This window comes from Phascolarctos cinereus, unplaced genomic scaffold (assembly GCF_003287225.1).
Source record: "Phascolarctos cinereus isolate Bilbo 61053 unplaced genomic scaffold, phaCin_HiC Scaffold_726;HRSCAF=1367, whole genome shotgun sequence".
Lineage (NCBI taxonomy): Eukaryota > Metazoa > Chordata > Mammalia > Diprotodontia > Phascolarctidae > Phascolarctos > Phascolarctos cinereus.
Window position 1 is genome coordinate 222,271,996 of NW_027556098.1, and position 26,473 is coordinate 222,298,468.

The 26,473-nt window shown below is 36.1% G+C and overlaps 1 protein-coding gene across 1 annotated transcript in view; it reads right to left on the reverse strand.

Annotated features, from left to right (window-relative positions):
* The window catches only part of XIRP2 (xin actin binding repeat containing 2), a 376,940-nt gene that overhangs the window by 17,039 nt on the left and 333,428 nt on the right, over nucleotides 1-26,473 (reverse strand). Inside the window, exons 5-6 of the mRNA XM_078146986.1 lie at nucleotides 5,042-5,141; nucleotides 3,891-3,963 (exon numbers count right to left, since the gene is read on the reverse strand). Of these exons, the coding sequence (XP_078003112.1) occupies nucleotides 3,891-3,963; nucleotides 5,042-5,141 (173 nt within the window). The remainder of the gene's footprint in view (nucleotides 1-3,890; nucleotides 3,964-5,041; nucleotides 5,142-26,473) is intronic.

A 26,473-nucleotide genomic window follows, 5' to 3' on the forward strand; every position in this document is an offset into this window, starting at 1 on the left:
GACCCAAAAGATCTTGGGGGACATGGGACTGAATGAAGCTATAGTGTCTCATTCCCACACAGCCCTTTGAAGCATGGTGAAAGCTCCCGGGATTGTTTGGGGGCAGGGGATACACTCTGGCAACTAGAAACAGGCAGGAGTTAAAGGAGACTTTCTAGCACCAAATCAGAGAAAAAAAAACTTGGGAAAGACTTCTTGATCCCTATGGAAGGAGGGAGTATTCAAAAGAATAGAATTAATCTTAGTCTGGGTTTTTTTGAGCCCTCAGTTAAGTATGGTAGTTCATAGCCTAGTTATGAAAAAAGAATAGTCAGCTGACCCTTTTCTGAAAAAGTTTGTATTGTCAGCACACCCTAGCAATTAGGAGACAAGATGGCCAGTGCACATTCTGTAGTGATGAAGCCCAGAAGCTAGTGGCTAAAGATGAGCAGAAAGAGGAGAGAGACTATGCTCAATAGGGAAGTGACAATATGAGGCTACTCATGAGGGGAAGGCCCAATGACAGCAACACAATCACACTATTGGAAGAAATCAGCACTCTTGAAATGTCTGACTATATACAGTGCTTGGCCTGAAGTCAGGAAAAATTGAGTTCAAATTTGGCCTCAGACATTTAAGAGTTGTGACACATCACTTTCTTTCACTCTTCCTCAGCTCCTTCAGCTCTAAAATTGGAATAATAATAGCATGTACCCCACAGGACTGTTGTGAGGATGAAATGAGACAACATTTGTAAAAAACTAAATGATTAGCACAATGTCTGGTACTGAGTAGATGCTGAATAAATGCTTATTTACTACTTCTTTTCCCCTTGCCCTTTGTGTTACCCATGTTTGTACTACCACAATATGTCCTGGCCATGCATGGATTCTTCAGTTCATCGTGTTTCCACATGATATTAATTTCTTCCATGAGAACACTTTATTTTAAAAGTTTTTCATTCCATGTTGTTTGGATATTATAAGTATCTAATATGGCAACATTTATTTAAAACACTCTTCTGCATTTTTATAGATTAATATTAGACAAAAGCAATTGTGAACCACAGTTCTGTCTGTGAGAATGCACCAGTTAGAGTATAGCTTCTTTGTTGTACTCTCAATGATATTTTGGGGACTTAAATAATACAGAGATTTATTATCTCTTCACTTATAAAGGATAACAAGCTTCTGATAATTTTAACCTCTTGATTGCATATTTCCCGGTATCTGATAGAAGGTACATTTTTGCAACCTGCAATGATATGCTACACAGTTTCTACTATTTCAGTGCATAATCTGTGCAGATTAATAGGTGAGTTCTTTAAGGAAAGCTTTCTGCAATTTTGGGTATTAATGACCTGTTGCTATCTTAAACCTCCCTACTCTATAAGCAAACTCACAAGGATAAGCCATTTGTTTGACATTTCACTGTTGATATATTGTTGGTTGAGCTCATGTGGGTATCATGCATGCTGTGCCCATTTGACTCTCCTCTTAGTTCTTAGCTGTTTAAGAGTCTCTTTCCAGAGATGAACCATTAGCAGTCATATCTGACAAACCTACCATGAGCCTTTTCTGTTGATTTGTGAAATGAGGCTTGGTTTTATATAGAGAACAGTTTCTTATATGAACATCCATTACTCTAGCATTTTTACTATGCTTGGATCCATTTTATACATTGTCACTACATATGCAAGCCCTGAGTGCAAAACTGAGTTAAAGGCCTAGTGATAATCAATAAAAGTAGTATAAATGTTCAATAATCAATGAATCAATAATAAATTGATCTTTATACCTGTGAGAATTTTTGTAAGACCCTTTTGGAAGGGTTTATGGATTTTCAGTGATGCACGTTATAGAATATATAGAATTTGTAAACATGTGATTGACCTAGATTAGAAGGGCCAATGATTTCTTCATCTTTTAACAATAAATATGCAATCTGTTCTGTTAAGAAAAATGGGGTCAGACTTGCATCACTGAGGCAAAGGGCAAAATGCTTTGCTAATAATTTATTCACCAATGTGAAATGTGTGAGCCAATAATTATGGATCTCACTTGAGCCTACCACATTTTAGTTTTTCAGAGAAGTTAAAATGTCTGTCATCTCCTTTGGTAAATTTATTCCATTCATGATTAGAATTATATTATATATTATATTTTAATTATATTATAAATAATTATAATTAGCTTTCTGTTTCTTATTTGATATATCCAACTTGCATTTTCCTTGTGTTGGACTTGATTCACCCAGAGAGACTAGAAATTTTCCACATTTTATTTTTTTCTGAAATCCTCTATTTGAATTTCCTCAAGGCTCTACAGCATGGTTTTTTTTTTTTAACAAAAATGATGTTGAATTGTTAATTTCATTCTTTGTGCTGCTTTGATTCCTTACATTGCCTTAACCTTTTGATTTTTACTTTTAATTAATTGTTGATTGAGAGTATTAATAATTCCTAATGTACTTTTATTTTCAGGATTCCATTATACATGTTTCTTTCTTTTTTTTTTTTTGTTTCCTTTAGTCAGGGGATATCACGTACAAAGTTTCTACTGCATGCAACAGCTAGGTAATTGTATAATTTTCTATTTTCTTTTAGCAGGTCTTCAAAAGTTTTCTTAAGCTGCTTCTGACATGATAGCATTTGATACCTGTCATTGGTTTTTCTAGACAGTGTCATATTTTCTTCTGTGGACCTTATCATGACAATATCCATAGTGCATACTGTTGTATATGAGCCGCAACTGATTTATTCTTGGTCAAATATTATGGAAGAATGTGTTTACCCATGATGGTTGGAGCCAAAGCCAGATTCTTAAAAAAATAATTTTAGCAACTTGGTTTAATAGTTGGATATGTGCTATCAAAATGGCTTTTCAAAATTCAATTCTATGTATGCCCATCTCCTTTTCAAACTCATTCAAGAAACTGGCATTATTTTTCTCATCTATTTCATTACATTGAGTGGATTTTTAGTGCCTTCAAATTCTTTAGCCCTTCCCTCTTCATATGGAAATAATCTTCTCAATCCTTATTCTTTCTTCATTTAATCTGGACATCAGAATGAAGGTATAACTATCTTGCCTTGACCTGTAATATATTTTATAACTTGGAACACTGAGAAAAAGCAGTATAAACTATAAGACCTTTCCCCAGTTTTGTTATGATGTAGTGCTGGTGCATAATAAAAATGTTTGTATCTTCAGTCTAGTGTATGTGTACTTATGATTACCCTCATTTGTTGTTGGTCCTACTAAATCAAAGCATTTACAGCAGGTGGGATATTGATATCTTATTTTGTCTGCTGTATCTTCCAGCCTATAATCCAATGCTATGTCTTTGATTTCTTGGATCCATAGGAGCAGTTTCCTGATAACAAGCAAGTTTTAACCCAATCAGTGACATCGTCAGAATCCAGCTGGCTAGAAATTGGGTCCCTGTCAGTCCTTCACAGCTACCGTGTGGTCTCAGGCCATACACAGTTCTCGTGATAAACTCCTCTGGCTAACATTCTCTTACTCTGATATTGTCTTGTTCCCCTCATGGCATGGATGACAGGCAAGGCTTTGAATTGGTTATTTATCATTGTTATTGTTATTATTAGCTCTGGTCACTATTAAAAAGGGCTAGTTGATGTGCTATTATATAAACATCCTGCAACACTTACAAAACATAATTATGTATGTATATGTATGTTACATATACATATATGTGTGCATGTGTGTCTATATACACCATACAACCTTAGTACCTTCAAGACTATGACTCATACAGAAGTTTCTTAGTATGCAGTTATATAGTTTGATAGCAATGGATATTATTATACTGGCAATATGCAAGTGAAATATACATTTGGAGAAGGAGGTGATAGTATAATCAAAGTAAAATAGAAAGCAAGTTATTACCTGTTTCTTGAACATACTGGCTGGAATGAGAAGCCTGGTTTATTTCTTGGGTGTGTTTTTCAAGATGAGAGACCTATGTTTAAGAAATAAATTTAAATGTTGTTGAAATGTATGTAGATATGTAGAAATATGTTGAGAGGCCTGTGCTTGTAATTTTCATCCAATATTTCAAAGTACACTTAGAGATGCAATCAAACCTTTAACACTTTATCCTTATTACTCATGAGTCCTGATACAGAGCTTTGTTATGTGAGCCCAAATCCCAGGTCTATCTTTGACTTTTCCCCACATCCAAAGAATTGCTAAACTTTGTCAATTACTCCTTCACAATTCTCTGACAGTTGTCCCATTCTCTACACTGATATGGTCATCATCCTAGCTCAGATTCTCATTACCTCTCTCATGTAAAATAAAAGAGTCTCCACTTCATCTGCCCCACACAATTGTCAAAATAAACTTTCTAAAGTCCATATCTGACCATTTTACTCTCTTACCCCAAAGTCTTCAGTTGTTCTTTCTTGCCTCTAGGATATAATATAAACTCATTAGCTGATCTTTCAAAGCTCTCCATATTTTTGACTCCTACCTATTTTTACAATTTTTTTTTTACCTATTACTCAACTTCACATACTCTCTGCAGTCCAGTCACATTGGTCTCCTAGCTATCTTCTGTTTCTGTTATTTTATTCAAGCTAACTGTCATGCCAGGAATGCCCTTCTTACCTCAGCTCTGCTGCCACTACCTATATGAAGCCTTTCTTTTCCCCCTGAGCTGATAGTATTCTCTGCCTCCTAAAGTCACTTTATTTATACATGTTGTATATACGCACGTGTATACGCCCGTAATAAGTAGTATTGTTTTGCATTTTTTGCTTTTAAACACAGTACATAGTACAATGCTTTGCATAAGAACAGGTTTTGTGAAATGAAACTGCTTTAAACCGAAACCAGACAAATCTTCATAATGAAATAACATCGATGTCTCTGGGCATGTTTTTCCTCCAGTATTTGCCTGTATCAATGTAGGGAGATAGTTACTAATATTTCCAGATATGATTGCCCCGAGTGGAGTAAATGATAATAAAACCAAATGTTAAATGATAAAGCAGAATCTCAAAGGAGCTTTGAGTATCATTATCTTAAATTCTTACCTCAATTTGAGGTGTTTTAGAGGTCACTTGTTCATATCCTTCAACTTCTTGGTGGCTACTTGAAACATCGATATGGCTTCTGCTTGTTACCTCCTGAATAGCAATAAATGCAATTAAAAGTTAATTAGTTTAATTAGTAACAATCTTAGTTTTCAAGAGAAACAGCAACAATCTCTATTCCTCACACACAACAGTCTATCTCCTCTCTGTGCTTTTGGAATGGCCATCCGCATGCCTGAAATGCATTCCTTCCTCACGTCTACCTCCTAGCGACCCTCTATTCTTTCAAGATGCAGCTCAAGCACCACATGAAGCCTTTTCCGATTCTCCCAACTGCTACAGACCTCCCTTCCAAACTACCATATATGTCTTAACTACTTTGTAAGTATTTATCTCCTCATTTAGAATTTAAGGCCCTTGAGAGAAGGGATTATTTCATCTTTCATATTTATATCTGTAGTGCCTAGCACATATTTAGATACTTAATAACTGCTTATTGATTGATTGCTTTGCTTATTCATGAAAATGTGTTAACCTGTATCATTTAAAATAATTATTTTACTCAAAATTTTATAAAAACGAATGTTGAAAACTATCTTTATATGTAATTGGAAAAAATAAAATATTATTTACAAAAAAAATGTTATTTTGCATAGGTACATAAGAAAATAAAATATTCAATGAAATGGAAATTTCTTTTTCTAAAAAATGAGCCAAAATTAAGAATAATGAATGTTTTATGGAGGTATTGGAGAACTGGAAAAAATTAGCTTTCCTGGTTGGCCCCCAGAGACTGACTTCAGCAAGTATACTGAGGTTGACAGTTTTCAGTGAATCTTCTTGCTATCCTCGCCTTAATATCCCTCACCAACCCCACTATAATTGTACCATGAACTTCCTTGACATATTAGTATAATATATAGACGCTGCTCTCCTCCTCCTTTAAGGCATGAAGCCACCATCTTGTTCTATATCGGCCACTTTTCTGTAAATGACCCCTAGTGAACTACAAGACAGCTGCAGCAGTCAATGTCTTTTTTCTTCTTTTATTGGTACAAAAAGACTTAGTTGATGAAGGTGGAGGATTACAAAGTCCTGGGAAAATTCTCTTCCCCATCTGGTCTGGTAATAAAATTTCTTTGATTTATTGAGAACAGCTACATTAATACAGTAACTCCCTTATATATCTTCTGTAACTAACATATATTTTTCTTCAATTCTTTTTTGTATAACCACCTGTGTTTAATAAATAACCATTTTTCTTTTGTTTCACACAATGATACACTGAATAATGTTTAGCTGATGAATGCTGCCCTAAAATTATGCATATATGGAACCTCTTATGCCAGTATCATTGTAGATGCCCTCTACCATGCTATCTATGTGACTGGCCAGATAAAGATTCGCTCTCTTGACTCCTAACTGCTATTATCCAATCCCAACTTCAAGAACCCGGACTAGTAACACTGAGCTTCTCGTTCCTCTCCTCCCCCAAATTCCACTACGTAGGTTAAAGACTATCTTGTCTTTTTCTTTGTTTCATGGGTTGCCATGACCAAAGAAATTGTCACCAAGTGGCCAACCTACTGAAAATGAACCTTTCCTTATTTATTTAGGCCAGTCCTCACAAAGCAGATAGAGTCTTTTGCTAGAACCATACCTAAACCCTTTTTAATCACAGAAATTAAAGTTGAAAATTATTAGTTAACTAGTAATGGAGAGGTAAATGATGGTCCTGGGCAGCCTGTAGTATTTTGCCAATGAAAACTCATGCAAGATAAATGGTATTAAAAGTTTCAGCAGAAAAATGTATATTTAGACAAAAGGCCAGTCAAGTGACAATAGCAAGTTGTAATCAGTGAACTACCTAAATTGTTGTTGTTGTTGCTCAGTTGTTTTCAGTCATAATCTGACCCTTCTTGACTCTGTAGACCTCTGCTTATGGGATTTTCTTGGCAAAGATACTGGAGTGGTTTGCCATTTCCTTCTCCAATGGCAAAAAGAAATTAAATTACTTGCCCAAAGTTACATAAGAAGTTTCTGAGACTGGATTTGAACTCAGGTCTTCCTGACTCTCAGCCCAGCAGTCTATACACTGTACCATCTAGCTGCTCCCAAAACTACTTACATACTCTAATTACGACAATGCCAAGAGAACTAGATGGCTGTCACACAAAGATAAAACACTTCAATGAAAAATATTTTAAAACTAGGAGAGCACACACTATCTACCCTCCCAACTCAGAACAATGAAAAATATATATTTAGAAATATCCATTTCTTAGTGATCCATTTTATTTGATAAAATAAAGTTCTAATATGACTCAACAACTTGGGTAGTTCCTCAAATTCTTCCTAATGAGATGTGTCCTATAGAAATGTTCTTTGAACTTCATAGGATTCAGAAACCTTGGCAAAAGGGTCCAATATACATTGTTTTATTTAAGGACAGCAAGAGCCCTAGGCTTGAGGGATCAATGATTCTTGCTGCAGGTAGCTGGGAGTTGGGGGTTGAAGGTGAAACAGAGAAGGTTAATAACCATACCATGACAATTCTTACATTTTCTTTTTAATGGAGAAGGTCAAAGTAGGAAAAATGACAAAGTAAATGTCCATTAATTGGAGAATGGCTAATCAAATTGTGGTGCATGAATGTAATGGAATATTACTGTGATGTAAGAAATGATACATAAGATGAATACAGAGAAGCATGGGGCAATTTATATGATACAATGCAAGTGAAGAAAGCAGGGCCAAGAAAATAATATACACAATAACCAAAACAACTTAAATGGAAAGAACAACCACAAAACAATCAATAGTGAATGTCACAAAATTACAAATTACAAAAAAAAATGTCTCCCAAGAATAGATATGAGATGACATCTCACCTCCTCTTTGCAGAGGTGGGAGACCCATGGGTGGGAAACATTAAACATTTTCAGACTTTTTGATATATTAATACATTTTGTAGATTTTTAAAAATACTTTTGTTTTATTATGTAGGATAGCTTTCTAGGAAGGGAAAGGAATACTAGAAATTTTTTGGAGGTGTTAAAAGTTTTTAATTATTAAAAATTATTTAAAAAAACAAGGTTGGAAACATAATGAATCTTTTGCATATCCACTGAGAGAAAAATCCTGAGCAAATATTTAGGAAACTAAGGAATAGAAAAATATAAGAGCTTCAATAGCCAGAGACCATAAGAAAGTACAGCATTATATTTGATATTGTATAAATCTGTAGATGAATTGGTCATGATGGTGAAGTAATTAACATCCATCTGTGTCATCCATAAGAGAGAAAGACATATATCCCATATGAACAGTAGAAAAAGAATTGACTTTTATGCGATTTAAAAACAGATTTCTTAGATCCCTCATTTATTTGGGGATAATTCTTACTTTTAGGTCTTATTCACTTGGAATGAAAAACAATCCAAAGCCTTTCATTTGTAATTTGTTTTAGCAGAGGATGCCACAAATATGAGCACTACGAGTGCACATCAATTTAATTTAGAGTACTGAGCTCCTACTTGGGCACTGGTGTGCTATTACTAAATAGAACTGTAATTGCTATACTCGTTTGGTATGTTAGTAGTCAATGTATCAATTTTAGTGCCCCTTGGTTGCAGTAACTTACACATAATCCTTCTTGAAAAATATTCCAAGATTTGTGTTTCCATCATTAAGTATGCTTAACCTTTAAATCTGACTCATTTCTTTTTGTTTGTTGTTAACACAATTACTAGATCTTGTAATATAGAAGCACAGATAAAAAGATAGAGTAACACAATGTTTAGAGAGAAAAATCAACATGTCTAAATAAGATGCATTAAGAACCTGGCCAAAACTGTGTATGTAAATTCATATTAAATGATCAGCAAACTGGGAAATTAAATTCAAATAGCCTATCTTAGGGATAAAGTGTTTTTACTGAGGTAAAAAGAACATGCTTCATTTGAAAAAGTGCCCAGTCAGGAAACACAACACCTGAGATCTAGTTTCAAATACTTTACCAATTAGCCCAGGCAACCTGGGGAAAGTTCCCTAAAATCATCATGTTCCTCATTTCCTTCCTCTGTAAAAGAGGAATATTAATGTATCTATTTCCGAGTTGTTTCTATAATAACTCATAGAGTGGTGTTGCTAATGATGCAATGTGCAAATCCACTTGAAAGGGAAAACAGGAAATGCCACACAAATGCAAATTATTACTGTATCTGTACAACATGTGAGAGGCTGTGAAGTTATGGGAGTGGTGTAGTTGATAGAAGATTGTCTTCAGAGTCAGTAAGATATAGGCTTAGATCCCATCTCTGTCACATACTAGCCATGGGATATATGTGTGCCAAGTCACTTTACCTCCCATTGCTCTAACTCTTTAAGACAATAAGCTGCAGAGAAGGAGCTGACCAGCATTAGCAGAGGCAGGGTCCTCATTCAGGAATTCCCAATATCAATTAAATCATAGATCTAGTCCCTTTTGCTAGCCCTGCACAAATCTAGCTTTATATGTGCCAATAGATAAATACATTTACAATAACCTCTTGTTGGTACAGAGACCTCCTAGAAAGACATTTAGCAAGTGTTTGGAATTATGACAGCTCTTCATGCCAATCTCTCTGGTTTCCAAAATCATTACCAATGCAAGAGAATATATTGCAAATTTCTAGTGAGCTGATGCCCATAAAGCACAATGTCACAAGTACAGAAGTCATTTCGCTAGCATCTTTAAGAGAAAAACAGAACAGAATGTATCAAAGTGGCTCACCATTATTCTCATTCCTAACATGTTACCTGCAGAGAAATGTATGAAAAGATTGGCCAAATAGCATATCACAGCTGCCTTACCATAATGGAAATAACAGAGGTCTGACCTGGTAATTTAGAAATTTTATCCATCACTAATTCTATTTTTAACAAGATAGTCAAAGGTTATGATCTGTTAATGTTCTTCTCATCTCTGTCAAACAGATGGAAATACCAGCCAATATGTACTGTCCATCACAGCAAAAATTATCAAAAGTTGTAAGAATCTGGGAGAAAAAAATCCCTTTTATTATTTAAATGACAGGGCTTAACATATTATGCTTTTAAAGATTGTTATAAATTTATCTGAATTATGCATATTTGGTGATAAATAATAAAATTCAAAGGTCTGTTTGGCTTTACACTAGATTTTTATTCACTTTCCTCTCCCTAAATATATTATCCTATTTTCCAGGTAGGCACAGTTCCATTAAGTGTAAATAAGGTTTATGGTCTCAAACTGCTTGTTTAAACTGAGTCTAAAGATGATTACCTATATTCTGAGTGATTTTATTTCCTGTGGATAGAAGTATTTCTGCTGACAATCTGACCCCTAAGTGTAAGGTGGAATTTTTAAAGGTGATAAGCAAAGCACCATGCCCTCTATCATAATAATAGCAGCAATGTGAAAGTGCCTCTTTGTTAGTATCTCAAGATGCTGTACCACTATTGTCTCACTAAAGCAGGTATTACCTGTGTGAAAGGGACATTTGGAGACACTGCAATATTATGGGAAGGCCAGACCCCAGGTTTAATTTCCTCCTTCCACTTAAAAGGAGCAATGGAGACTCTGAGCATTCAATTAGTACATGTCAGTACATAGATAAGCTGCTAGTCCTTTGCATTCTGAGACTGTTGCCTTGGTCATTCATGGGTTCATTCATCACCCCAATATCCACCAATAATCCTGCATCTCTAACACTGGCTGTCTAAGTTTCCAGTCAGCCAGCACTCTAGTCTATATTAACAAACTGAAAATCTGTTTGGCTGGCTTGATGGTGACTGATAGCCCAGTCATCCAATAAGTAACATTGGTGAAAAAAATAAAGGAGACAGTCTTTTCCCTCTACACTATTTCTTGGACCTGATTAGTTCAAAATTGTCACATTAAACCAGTCTTGTATAAGAAATAGTATTTGGCATCTTCAGGGAATTGTTGAAGTCTTCTTAAAGATAGAGAAAGCATGAGCATTTGAAAATAATTTTGTAAAATTCATTCAAATAATTTCTGTACAGCTCTACACGACATCAAAAAATTGCTTCAAATTCACCATTTATTTGACAGATTTGATCAGACTGGCTGGTCATTTAGAGCTCTGTAGGCATTTGGCAACAGAACACCTCTCGGCAAAATTACCCCGAATTTAAGGATGAAGAAATTATTTTAAAGCCATACATTTCTACCTTGGCAATTATACACCAAGGGATTTCTTTTAGTTACTGGATCCAAAATATCTAAGGACTAAAGCCTTGGAGCCTATGAGGATAAGAATTAGAGAAGCTATATTCAGTTCTAGTGTTTCTGGACTTCAGTACAGACTCCAGTGTTGCTCCATTCCGCTGAAAATTTACTGGGGTTGGATGACTCATCCTGTATGATCTGAGCTGATTCTGTCTGATAGCGTAAGTACTGAAGGGTCCTATAGGAGGCCTTTCATTCTGTTCTGTTAGGAGGAAAAGAAAATTTGAGTCTATTTTGCATTCTTGATGAAATGGTAAACTCATTGAGGGCAATGACTTTCTCATTTTTGTCTTTATATCCCCAGCATCTAGCAGATTTCCTGGCACATAGTAGGTGCTTAATAAATGCTTGATGATTGATTCTTTTCCTGTGCTGCAATTCTAAAATAGACTAAAAAGCTTACTTCCCAGAAATATACACAGTTCACTAGGAGTTAGTTGTTGTCGGTTTTTTTTTTAAAGATTATTAATATTACAATAGAATGAAAAAGGTTCAGGGTTTTTTAGGCTGCTCAAAAATTATTTCTTCTAAAAGAAAGTTAGCAAGCATAACTCCCTAGAGAAATGAAATTCTAAATATAAACAGAAATATGAATTATGCAGGTCAAATTATGAAATCTAGAGGAAAATTTATGACTCAATTAATTTAAACTCTTTCTAGAGTTAAAATCCTTATGCTTCTGTCATGTTTAACTCTAAGGCCAAGACTTTTACATTTATTTGTTTATTCATAAATACAGAGGTGTTTTTTTTTTCAAAAATAGGGTACAAAGAATCAGTTCCACAAGGGAAAATATACTAAACAAGTTTGTCAGCATAGATAAAATTAACTACTAGAGACCTGATATCACAACTCTTCTTTTTGAAAAGGTTTATTTATGGTCCACATTCCTGGAATCCAAAAGAGCTGAAAGGCATCTCTCTATCAGACATAAAGATGACCTATAAAACAATGAATCTCGAAAGGGCCATCAATACCATTCTTTATATATACAATGATATGTATTCAACAAAACCCAAAGCAGGATATAGATATAAAAACTCAACTCATCCTAATAAAAGAAGCTTTCTAGAAGTTTTATTTGACTGTGTTAAGGATAAGCTCATATCATCTGAATCCAATACAGATACAGGAAATAATAAATCAAAAGAAATTCTGGAATGACAGGAAAATATAAATATATGAAAGAAAAGATAGAAACTCAGAAAGTTTACAAATGACAATGAAACTGTGAACATTATCACCAAAGGTGGTAATATTTTCCAAACATTAAACTATGTGATGTTGGCTGCAAATTATTATAAAGTAGAGATATGAAATATGTGGTATATAACCATGTTTATGTCTCTACTTACTTGAACTCAAATAGCACTACCTTTTATCTACCTCCATACCACACTTTGTATAGTGTTTATTTGTGTATATCTCTCCTAAAGACCTCTCCTGCCCCTGCTAGACTGTAAGCACTTTGAGGGTAAAGAATATATTTCACTTACCTCTGTACCTCTCTCAACACTGTCAAGCATAGGGGCTTTCATATTGTACATGCTCTATAAATATTTCTTGAATGGAATTGAGATTTCCCTTTGCAGCAAAGCTTTCAAACGCTAAAAATAATCAGAAATGTTTGTGTACGGGGGGTCCAATTGAACACTGTAGGATTGGAGTGTTATAAACAGAATGGGAAATAACTTTTGAGAGGCAGAGGCAGAAGAAATAGCAGGAGAAAAAGATGGAAAATATTTAACCCTTTTTCAAAGCAGAGCAGCTGACATACAGACACTAAAACCATTCCCTCCATCATGGATACCTCCTACGGTATAATGAATGGGTCAAGGTAACAGGGCTAATGGTTCTTTCACAGCCCACCCTGGTTCCTGACATTTTTTTTTCTTCCTAGCCACTGTATTTCAACAAGCATCAAATTAATGGTGATTTACTAAATTAGTCACAAATAATGGAAAAGATAACAGTAACAAACTTTCAAGTAGGCTTTTTTTGTCTATAAATACGCCAGATATACATTTTTTGAGAGAGAGGCAGTGTGGTTCAATGAATAAAGAACTGACTTCAGAGTCAAGAAGATCTGGATTCACATCTTGGCTTGAACATTTACTAGCTGTGTGAGCCCTGGGCAAGTCACTTAACCCCTTACTGTTCTAGGCCCCAAATACTATCAGCTGCAGAAAAAGAGAGAAGAAGGTGTCTATATCATTGAAATCGTAGGTGTAGTTGCTATTTTTTTCTTTCGGTAATGATTATTTTCATGATTGAAAAGACCACCATCAATTCACTTTGGTTTCTATCATCTTTCTAATTCTTATCTCTTACTCTCTTCTTCATTTTCTGATACTAGGAAAATAATCTATTATTTATTATCTATAATTCTAATAATCCTAGACTCCAAAAGTTATCTTGTATTTTCTATTATCAATTTATGCTTTGTTCCATTTTAACATCTATCTCAATCAAAATATCTGAATGAGTGAGAAATCACTCGTATGTGTCAGGCACTATGCAAAATACTTGGGATATAAGAACAAAAAGCAAGGTCTTCCCTCCGGCCTTCACGAAGTCCGTATTCTACAGAGGAAGAACATACTTATAGCAGGGTGGCCAGGCAAGAATGCTTTTGATTGTAAAGTCAGTATAAAGATGGTGATGGAGCCATAAGGTAATTGATTAATATGTCCTTTGATTTGATCACTGGATTGCTATGTCCAGAAAGATAAGTGGATAAGAGTATGAGAAACATAGATAACTAGATCAATCTATTTTGAGTGACTCTCTTATAATTAGTCTATCACAATCTGGAATTGATGCAATCACCGCAATGTCATCCACAAAGAGAAACAGCTGCAATATCTCATCATCAACAATCTCTCCTTTATTGGGATTTTGTACAAGCTTTTTCATAGAAACTAGAAACACTCTTGGTGAGCCTCCTTGTCTAATGTCTTGATTAATGTTGATATCCAGTAAAGATTGAATAAAGTTATCTCTGAGGTTACAACTGTCTTAGAGTTTTATATGATTAAAAAACAGGGAACAGAGTATCTTAGGAAGAAGCATAAGAAGACAGAATTGGATAAGTAGACTACACTATCTATCGATGAATATAGTGCCATACATAGGCTAGGGAGATATGAACTGATCTGGCATTTTTCATGGAACAGAAGACAGGATGTCTCTCTTTGAGAATGAAATTTGAACTTTAGACCAAGGTTTAATATATACCCCTAGCCAAAGATATGGCACACATGATAACTTGCCTAGAAAGAATATATTTTCTGAGAATGTTGAAAAATTAATCAAAAGAGTTTTTAACAAAAATATGTGGGGTAAAGAGAAAAATGCTTATGTATAGTTATTCATCTTCTGGTTCCTGTGGAAGAAGATTGTAGGGGAAGAAGGAGACAAGAGATTTGAGCTGCATAAAAAGAGGGCAATTGTGTGGGTGATTTGGAGTGGTATAAACTTTTGAACAAGGCAAAAATTTTGATTCAGGGAGAAGAAATTGAGGATAGTATGAAGGAGAGCAATTGCCAGATCTGGGGACTAATTCTAACTTTCATGAGAAGAGGATGAAGAAAGATAAAGGAGCAAAGACCTGAAGAGAAGGACTTAAGGAAGGAGATAGGTGGCAAGGAATAGTAAAGAAAAAAAAAGGTAAGTAGAACTAACTGGTAGGTAAAGTAAATTGGTAAAAATGGATTGGCAAATGGTTGGTTGGTGAAACAGAGAAGTATTTGGTTTGATTCTAGACCAGTGATGGAATGAATTTAATCAAGACTGGTAAAGATCTATTTTCTAGATGTCTTACAAATCTAAAATAGGCAGCATAAAACAGTGCATAGAGAGCCAGCCTTGATGTAAGGAAGATCTGGACACAAATCCTTTTTCTGATATGTATTGTCTCCATGACTATGGGAAAGTCAATTAATCTCTCAGGACTCTAAGCAACTCTCAAAGAATATGATTATCAGAGAAGTTGACAATTTGTGTTGGTAAATGGAGTTTCCTTCCTCAGGGTTTCATTCTATTAATGAAGGTCCAGTAAGTTCCTAGCTCTATCTTTGCTAAGTTAATCAAAATAACTTTTAACTAAAAAAAAAAATTAGCAGTAAGGCTGAGAAGATTGTCTTTATATGGACATCAAATAAGATACCATATGTAGAGTAACTGTCATAAAGAAGGAAGAAAGAAATTCACAGCATACAAAATAGAAAAAAGGAGACAGTAGTAAAAACTAATGGCCTCAAATACCAAAACACAAATATCCAATGCTAGGCAAAGTGGAAGGGGCCCTAGAGATTTTTCTATAAGCAAACAAATCTATCTTGTAGGTATCACTGAGACTTGGTCAAATGATACCTGAGAATGGATAATAGAGCTTATTCAAAAGAAATAGTATAGAGAAAGAGGAAACAGTATAGGAAAGTATAGAGTAGTATAATACATTAAGAAAGTATCCCCTATGAGGAAATCTAGGAACAAGAGAGGGAGTATGGTGGACAGCATATTAATGAAGATCAATGAAGGGAAAAACCGATATAACTTTTTTCATTACAATATACTCTATCAGGGGCCTATGGGCCAAATCCAGGTCACTACCTGTTTTTGTATGGCCAAAGAGCTAAGAATGCTTTTTTTTTTTACATATTTAAATAGAATTCTATAGTATTTAAAAATGTAAAAGAAAAACATTCTTAGCCCAATGGCCATTCAAAAACAGGAAGCTAGCAGAATTTGGCCCTCCTGCCCTGGTTTACTATCCTGTGCACAAACTCCCTGGTCCCCAAACCCAAAGTAATAGAAAGAAGAAATGGAGATAGATGAGATGTTTATAGAGGCCACAAACCTGACCAGATACATATATTGTACCTGATGGGTCAATTCCATCATCCAGACATACGCTAGCACTCTCTCTGCCAAAATAAGAGTAGCTAATAATCTTATGACTTGCCTTAAGGATACTTCAATCCTACAAAAGGTAGAGGGAACAATAGGACATTCTATACTGCATATGATTCTCAATAATAGGGAAGAAATGAGGTGAAAATGATGGGCATCCTAGAGGAAAGTGACTACTCCCTCCTAGAATTTGTGATATGGAAGAAGAGTTGGGTATGCACCCTACATTTAAAGAGAAAAGGAAATCATACTTCAAAGGTTCATGCATTAAAAACTGTATATGTAAAGGCAGTCTAGGGAGCATTGGACGCTCAAGAATGTAATTCTGAAGGCACAAAGGAAAAGAATGCTAAAATAAGAAAAAATGCAAGGTGTCTGAGAAACTGGTGGCAATACACAGGGAACTAACCAACCCAGATTATAGATCTATATACACACACATATAAAAATACACATGTAACATATACATTTAAATACATGCATACATGTATATGCATACACACATAGACGTGTGTATGAAATACAGCAACATTAGCTAAAGAGAATGAAAACAAGAACATGGCTTGATTCTCTAAAATAGTGTCAGGAATGCTAAAGTTTAGAATGAACTGAAAGTGCTAGTGAAAGCTGAGCAATAAAATTGGGTATTTTTAAAGCCATATTGGGGAAAAAAAGGATCAAAGGGGTAGGAACACTGCATGAGGCAGATGGCACAATGATAACTGACAACAAAGAGAAATTAGATCTATTCAACTTTTATTTTGCTTGGCCCTTTTTATTTTGAATTATCTTTATACTGGTAGTGAGCGACAGAACGAAAATGGCTAATGGGAATTTGATACCCAAGAAAAAGATAGGAATTATAAGAGATCATCTTATTTCCCTTGATGAATTCAAGTCACATGATTCAGATGAACTACTTCCTCAGGTACTAAAAGAACTGGCAGATGTGATTACTGAGCTACTGTTTGTACCATCTGAAAGATCATGGAAAACAGGACTAGAGGAAATAACATGGAAAACAGGACTAGAGAAGGTCAAACGTTCCCACTGTTTTTATAAAAAGGGGGGTCAAGGAGAAGGAAAGACTCCAAAGATTAGCAAGCTTAACTTTTAATCATAGGAAAATTCTAGAAAAGATCACTTTAGAGGTGGTTGTTGAATATCCCAAAATGGGAGTGATCACAAAAAATCAGCATGGGGCCATCAAGAATATGTCATATGAAACTAAACTTCCTTCCTTATTTTGACTGGGCTACTATAGTTTAGATTAGAAAAGTACCATGAATGATAGGGATATTATTCACCTAGAGTTTAGCAAAGCATTTAACAAAGCTTTTGATCCTACTCTTGTAGGGAAAAAATTTAGAGATGTGGAGAAGATGATACAATTAGGTGAGTTTCTAGCTGACTGAAGGGCTGAATCCAAACTCATTAATGGTTTCATTCCAACATGGAAGAAGATTTGCAGTGGAATTTGCCAGATATTTGTGTTTGGCTAAAAGTTTAGATGGTGTGTTCATCCAGTTTGCAAACGACACAAAACTGGAAGGAATCGATAACACCTTGAATGACAATATTAGGATCCAAAAAGATCTCAAAAGACACCGGATTCAATCCAATAAGATGAAATTCAATCCATATAAATGTAATTAATGTCTTACACTTGGAGTTAAAAAGTAGCTTTGCAAATATAGGAGAGAGGAAGCGTGGTAACATAGCAGTTATATCATCCAAAGAAGTTAATGGCCCCTTTCGCTTCATTTAGAGGCACACCTTTCAGACACAAGCAAGCGATAGTCTCTCTCTATTCTTTTCTGGTCCTCTCTGGACTCTCTTCTGGTCAGATCATATCTAGAGTGTTGTGTACAGGTCTGGGGATCACAGTTTAAGGCATGAAAAGTCTCCAGATGAGGGCAAGAAACATGGTGAAGGGCATTGAGCCTATGAGATAAAAGCCTCTTTCACTCTTTCAGTGTTCTGAGAATACCTGTTCTGAATTGTCTGCTTCAGTTGCTCATTTGCACATGGCAGGCCACAGAACTTTGGAACGAACACAAGACAGTCCGAATCAGTGTTTTGGGTTTCAATAGTTCATTTAGATATGCAAAATTGGAGAACTTTTGAGTTAATAATTTCAGAAATATGAACACAGAACTATTTTATGATTGTAAGACAAATGTATTTTCCCTTATTGTGATTTAGTACATGAGAACAGTTACTAACCATAAGATACGGGAGGTATCTCACAGAGGGGAACCAGCTAATGGATTAAGAAAATAGTGGGAGGAATCAATATGGCTGAGTAGTAGCTTTCCTAACACATTTCACACTGAATCCTGGTTAGAAAATCTAAGAAAAAAAATCATAGTGAATCATTTTCTAGCTTAGGAGACAGGGAGAGAGGTCTGCAGACACCAGGGACAAGGTCTGGGCAGGAATGCCCTGTGCAGAGTATTCCAGCATTCAGGGACTGAAAGAGGATCGGGCTGTGCACTAAGACAAGAAAAGGTCCCAAAGACACCCTGAACCCAGTGCAGGGTGTGAGAACAGGTGACATCTGGAAACTATGACATTCATTACCCAGTTCTGGGTCACAGATCCAGTAAGGAACCAGGAGGAAACCTGTACCTAGGGGTGTTGGAAAGGAGTGGTAGTGGTCCTGAGCTGCATACTGAGGGAGGAAAAAGTTTAGTAGTAAAAAAGTAGCTATGTGGATTCTGACTCCAGAAGTAGTTCTAGCCTCCAGCCCAGGCTAAAGATTGTGGGGGAATAACCAGACTCAGAGTGGGTCCTCAATAGATCTAGATCAGCCAAAAGAGAAATTAATCAAAGCAGGTATCCCAAGACCAAAGGGAATTCTACTATTTTTCTTTTTTCTTGCCTTTTTGGTGAGGCAGTAGGGGTTATGTAACTTGCCCAGGGTCACACAGCTAGTAAGGATCATGTGTCTGAGGCCAGATTTGAACTCAAGTCCTCCTGACTACAGGACTGGAACTCTATCCACTGCACCACCTAGTTATCCCTAATTCTACTATTTTGCAAGTCAACCAGTAAAACTTTCCAGTTGGCTGGTAGGGATAGAGTCCAGCAGCAGTATATTCTTACACTAGTCCAAACCTAGGTCAAGAACTTGCAGATAGCATTCTAACTCTGCGTTGTATCAGAACACTTTCGGAATACTGGAAACTCATAGGATCCTGACCTCTCCCTCAGATAAAGTATGAAGTTAGGAAATAACTTAGAAGAATGGGCAAACAACAACAACAAAAAAGAATCCCGCATAATGAGCTATAATGGTGGCAGGGATACTCAAGACACAAACCTAGAAGAAAGAAATTACTCAAAACACCTATAAGCAGAGTCTGAAAGGAAAACAAAGTTTGGACATATACCCAACTAGAAATTTATTGAAAAGAGGAAGAGAGGAATTTTTTTAAAAGAGTTAATTTTTAAAAATGAATAAATTGAAAGTGTTTGAGGGGGGAAAGGAGCTATAGAAGAAATAATTGGAAAGGGAATTATCAGTTTGGCACAAGCAGCTTTACTCACACAACAAGTTTCTTGAAAATTAGAATGAACCAAAGAGAAGCCAAATGACTTTATGAGGAAACAAGGAATGCTAAAATAAAGTCAAAAAGCTGATAAAAAAATATAAGAAAGTATAAAGTATTCCGGAGTGAAAACAATTGAAATGGAAAACAACTGAGGGAAAAGAAATTAAGAATCACTGGACTATGCCAAAAAAACAAACAAACAAAAGAGAGCCTAGACTTCATACTTCAAGAAATCTTAAAATTGCCCAGAATTTTTAGTACTAGAAGATAAAGTGTAAATAGAAAGAATCCACTGGGTACTTCATGAAAGAAAACTCAAAATAAAAACTGTCCAGGAACATCATAACCAAAATCTAAAACTTCCAGATAAAATATTTCGAGTAGCCAGGAAGAAAGAATTCAAGTGCTAAGGAGCCACAGTCAGAATCACATTCTATTTAATACCTATCTCTATACTAGAGCAGAGAACTTGGAATATATTACAGAAGGCAAGAGATATGATATTGTAGCCCAAAATAATTTACCCAGAAAAAACTGAGTATAATGATACAGGCTGAAATGAAATAGAAAACTTCCAAGCATTCCTGATGAAAAGCAGAGATGAGTTGAAACTTTGAAGTTCAAACACAAGAGTGAAGAGCAGCATAAAAAGGTAAACATGAATGAATAATGATAAAGGACTAAGCAAGGGTAAACTGTTTACATTTAAATATAGGGAGATGACACATGTATCCCCTTTGAACCTTACCATCACCAGGATACATAGAGGGAGTCCAATTAGACAAGGCCTGGTAGTGTTTCTGCTATGTCTTGATGATCATAGGAAAACAATGGGGAAAAAGAGAAGAGGAATACATAGACATGGGGGTGGGGAAGGAAAAGGGAGATTAGGTAAAATTATCTCACATAATCAGGGAGCCCAAGTAAACATCTATACAAACAAGGAGAAGGGGATAAGAGGATGAGGGGAATGACTGACTCTAAAACTTCACTCTTATCTGAACTGATCAAAGAAAGGAAGAATACACATACACACCAACATATACTTGGGTACAGGAATACATTTCAGTTAAAGGGAAATAGAAGGAAAAGAGGAATTAGGGGGAAGGGGAATTAGAGAAATGGTATATTAAAGTTTGTTTCACTTTTGCTAAGTAACACAAACTCTTATATACAAAAATATTCATAGCTCTATTTGAGAAAGCAAAGTGGGAATCTGAGGGCATGCCCACTAATTGGGGAATGGATGCACAATTTATGGTCTATAAATGTGATGGAATACTATTGTGCTGAACTTTTATCAGCATAATGACCAACCAGGATTCCAGAGGACTAATAAGGAAACATGCTAATCCCCTCCAAATACAGAGGTGAAGGACTCAGAATGCAGAATGAGACATTTTTTTGGAAATAGCCAATGTGAAAATTAATTTTGATTAACTATATATACTCGCAATGGGTTTTATTTTTCTGGTATTCTCAACTGGGGTAGGTGGATCTTGATTGATTTTTTAAAATACAGTGATTTTAAAAATAACTACAGATAGCTTAAAATGCTTGGGAGTCTATCTGCTAAGACACACAGGAATTATGTGAATGCAATTATAAAACACTTTTGATATAATGACGGATCTAAATAATTGGTGAAGCATTAATTCCTCACGGGTAGACTGAGCCAATATAATAAAAATGATAATGCTACCTAAATTAGTTTATTATTCAGTGACACACCAGTCAAACCACCAAAGTATTATTTTATAGAACCAGAAAAAAAAATAATCATTCACCTGGAGGAATAAAAATCAAGACTATTAAGGGAATTATGAAAAAAATGTGAAATAAAGGGGCCTTAGTAGTATCGACTACAAAGCTATAATCATCAAAATAACTTGATATTGGGTAAGAAATAAAGAGAGTAAAAAGTAGAACAGATTATGTACAAAATGTACAGAAGTAAGTAAGCACAGTAGCCCAATGTGTGATATTTCCAAAAATTCTACCTAGATAGGTTAAAAACTCACCATTCAACAAAAACTGTTGGGAAAACTAGAAAGAACTCTGGAAGAAACTAGATATAAACTAACATTTTACAATGTATCCCAACTCAAATTCCAAATGGGTACATGATTGAGCCAAAGTGTGATATCATAAATGAAGGTGTATGGAAGAAATTAACTGTCAGATCTATAAATGGGGAAAGAGCCATGACAAAGTAAGAGATAAAGAAGTTCACAAGAGGTCAAGTGGACAGTTTTGATTACATTAATTTTTTTAAGGTTTATGTGCAAGCAGAATTAATTCAGCTAAAGTTAAAAGAGAAATAGGAAATGGGGGGGTTACAGCAAGTTTCTCTAATAAAGATCTGTCTAAGGTATATAGGGAATTAATTCAAATAAATGTGGGTAAGAGCAAGTCCTCAATTTATAAATAGTCATGTAAAAAAAGGCTCTTAATCACTAATAATTAGAGTAATGAAAATTAAAACAGCTCTAAGATACCACATAAGATTGACAACAATGACCAAAAAAAAAAAAAAGGAAAGTAGCAAATGCTAGCAGGGCTGTGGGAAAAACAACATATTATTGCAGTGTTGGTGGAACTATGAACCTGTCCAGCCATTCTGGAAAGTACTTTGGAACTGTGCCCCAAAAGCTATTAAACTGTGTATACCCTTTGACCCAGCAATACTGCTGCAAGGTCTATACCCCAAAGAGTTCAAAGAGAAAATGGACACATGTGCAAAAATTTTCACAGAAACTCCTTTTCAAGGTGGCAAAGAATTGAAAATGAAGTAATGCCAATCAACTGGGGAATGAGTGGACAAGGCATGGCATATGAATATAATGGAATAACTATTGAGCTTTAAGAAAGGATGAAGAAGGTTTCAGAGAAACCTGGATATAGTTGCATGAACTGATAGCAAATGAAATGAAAAGAATCAGGAAAATGCTTATACAACAACAACCATATTGTAAAGACAAACAAAATTTGAAATATTTTGAAACTCTAATCAGCATAATAACCAACCACCATGCAAGGACTCTTTAAGAAATATGCTACCTACCTCAAGATGGAGAAGTGAAGGACGTAGAGTACAGATTAAAGCATACGGTATATTAAGTATACAAAGTATATACAAATGAATGTGTACATGTATGTAGATATGCATGCATGTATACTATAATATAACCAATGTAAGGATTTGTTTTGCTTATCTATAAATACTTATAACAGTTTTATTTTTCTTGATTTCTTAGTGACAGGAGGGGGAAGTGGGAAAGAGAAAATATGGACGGAAAAATAAAATTGAATATAAAAAATAAAATAAAAACAATAACTGATTCAAGTGGAAGAACAGACTTCGGAGTTATGTCAAAGCCATGAAGTCACTTTTTGTCAAGTTGATTTGGTTGATCAAACAAAGCTTGAAATTCTCTCTACTGCCACCTGCTGCTAAGAAGTAATAATGAGGCTATAGTTTGCTCCCTATTGCCATCTGTTGCTGGGAAAAGGAAGAAAAGATATGAGCGTATAGAGAAATGGAGGAAGGAAAAGGACAGGGGAAGAAGAGAAAAAGATGATAAAAATATACTTCTTTGCATCGCCACCTGTTGCTGTGGACAAGTGGAGGATAAAAATCTGGCCAAAGGGGCAGAATTAGCAAGCTGTTTTCCAATGTTAAGATAAAAGCCATTCCATTTGTTTTGTTTAAATTTTATTTTTCAAATAAAGATCTGCCTTCTCTCTCTCTAATCTCCTTCTCTCACTCCAATTAAGAAAACAAAAATAAAAGAAAAAACCATTACAAACATGTATAGTCAATTAAACAAAATACCCTCATTGGCTATTTAAAAAATACATCTTGATTTGCATCCTGAGTTCATTTCCTCTCCATCTGGAAGTAGTAACATATTTCTTCATATTACCCTGTCGAAACTCTGGCATCATGACCAGTCATTGTATTGAGCCTGACTTTGGTGGGAAGTTTCAGGAGATTGTTACTGGTCTTAGCCAGTACCAGCCTGCTGGAATGTTCTGCAGGTTTAAAGTGACACAACTGCAGGCTTCCCTTCGGTTTGGGATTTTGGCCCTGGCATCATACTGGGCTGGTAGTTGGAAATAAGACCTCACTCTGTTCCTTAGGTTTGATCCACACTGCTGGGCTTTCTTCTGAATTTATTCTTCTCTCACATGTGCCCAGGGTCTACAAAAGCCCCTTACCTTGGAAGGCCTCCTCTTGGCACAGGTATTCTCCTTGGTTCATCCTCGATCTGACCCAGCACCAGATAGCAAATAACAAAGCTGGCAGCAGGCACCTGTTCCTGTACCCTTCATGAGGCTGAGGTTCTCTTGTATGGGTCTGGGACCTCATCTTTACATAGTTCCTGTGCCCAGTGTCTTCAGGCCTCTCCATTACCCTATGCTGACCTGTTCTGGAAATATACTCACTTTGATTTTCCTTGGATTTCCCAATAGGACTTGTCTAGTGCATTTTCTATACCTCATTGGAGAAATTGTTTTAGGGTGCTCAGTTCTATTTCTCTGATACTACATCATCTTGGTTCTCTACCTTCCCCCACCCCAACCATTGCCTTTTTCTAAAAGAGAATAAAATTACTTCAGCTGAAAGCATCTGCTAAGCCTGAAGCTGTAAGTGACAGATATTACAGCAGTGTAAGGAGCGAGCACAGATGAACAAAGGAACAGATTAGAAGTGGAGCATCAGAAAAGCAGCCCAGTTGATTGAATAATCTAGCTGAAATGTCATGCCCAGGGAGGTGACAGTTCAGCAGTACAGATCAACTCAACCAAGCAGTGGAAGCATTTGTTCAACACAGAAGCTACTGTCACTAAGTAGCTTTTTATGGACAGTTCTTGAGATAAGAAAGGGTCATCAAAGTCTATAGTTCCAGAGTTTTGAGTTGTTCCCATCATGTGTATCTTACTATCCTGGGACTTTAAACACGTGCCCACCTTCCACATGGTAATTATTTACATGGATAGGAAGAGTCTGATAGAAATTTATGTGTAAAATGTTATGTAAATATCTGTATTTTCAGCAAATATCTTAATTGGGGTTGATTAATAGTGGCTGATTTGTTTATGGAAAACATACCAGTAGGAGCTCATGGCTAGAGTATTAGTAGAAGTCACCAATTACCCAGTACTGTAAGAACACTGAATTTCAGCAGCCAGTATCCCTTTGAGAAACCTCAGCCTGCCATCATCAAGGCAGATTGAAGGGAAATAAGCCATAGAAAGAGGAAGAAGTTAGTGCTCCCTATGGGAAGCATGAAAGGAGCTGCTATCCAAGGATCACTTGAAGGAATTGGGGTAGTTTAGCCTGGAGAAGAGAATCCTCAGTGTGGATGATTTCCATGTTCAAATATTTGAAGGACTATTGGGTGGAAGGGTTTAATTTGCTCTGTTTGGCCTCAGCAGACAGAACTAGAAGCAAAGGTAGAAGTTGAAAGAGGCAAAATTAAATTTGATGTCAGGCAAAATTTCTTAACAATTAGTTAAGAGAAAAATGCTGCCTGAAGGATTTCAAACCAAGGCTGTGTGAATATTAGCCAGTATATTTTAGTGGAAATTCTTTCTGTGATGCTGTGTGAATGAAAGTATAAGACACTTAAGTACATTTGAGTCAAATGTCAAGGGACCTTGATGTGACAAGTTGTGCTGATGTGATATTCAAGTTGTGATGTCAAACTGGCAGCTGGAAATGTGAATCTGGACATATGAAGAAATGTTAGGGGACTTCCGGGAGCCAAGATGGCCAAGTGAGCAGTAAATCATCATAACTCTCCCATATTCATCACCAAATAACCATAAAACAGTGCCCCCAAAACAAAACCTGGAAGAGCAGAACCAGCAAAAAGATAAGGTGAAACAATGTTTTAGCCCAAGAACGTGGAAGATCAGCAGGAAAGCTCTGTCTCACTTGGGTGAGCACAGTCCAGGACAAGAAGGATCCCAGCCAACCAGAAGTAAGATCCACCTCATCAAATCAATGGGAAATGCTGAACCCCAGTGTGGTGGAGCAGGCAAGTGCCAACATCAGGACCCACCCAGGGGGAATGGGATGACTCCAGTTCTTGAGAACCTCCGTGTGCTTTAGCATAGCCTGGACAAAAGGGTAGATGTCAACCCTACAGTTGCTTAAGCACATGGGCAGCATTTAAGGTTGTCAGCACCAGGCCCCCTCCATCTGCTCCAGTGTAGCCCCAGGCAAACAGGCAGCTGCCAGTGGCCAGACCTGGGGAAACAGGTGGACATCAATGCAGAATACTCCACCGGCCTCAGCACATGCTAGACACCAACACTAGCACCCAGGATCAGCATCAGGTATGATGCCAGACCCCTTCAGCCTCTAGCAGCTTCAGCCAATCCCTCATCCGAACCCCTCAGCACAACACCAGATACAAGGGTCCCTCATGGACCTCAGGGCAGCACCAGGTAAACAGCCAGGGCCTGAACCTTCATCCTAGGGGAAGAGCTCAAATTTAAAAGAAAGGGGAAAGGCCAAAAAAGATAAGCAAAAAACAACAAAAAAGAATCTGACCACAGAAAGTTATTATGGTGACAGGGAATATTGAGACACAAATGCAGAAGAGAACAACAATGTCAACACACCTATGGGTAAAGCCTCAAAGAAAAATGTGAAGTGATCTCAGGCCCACATAG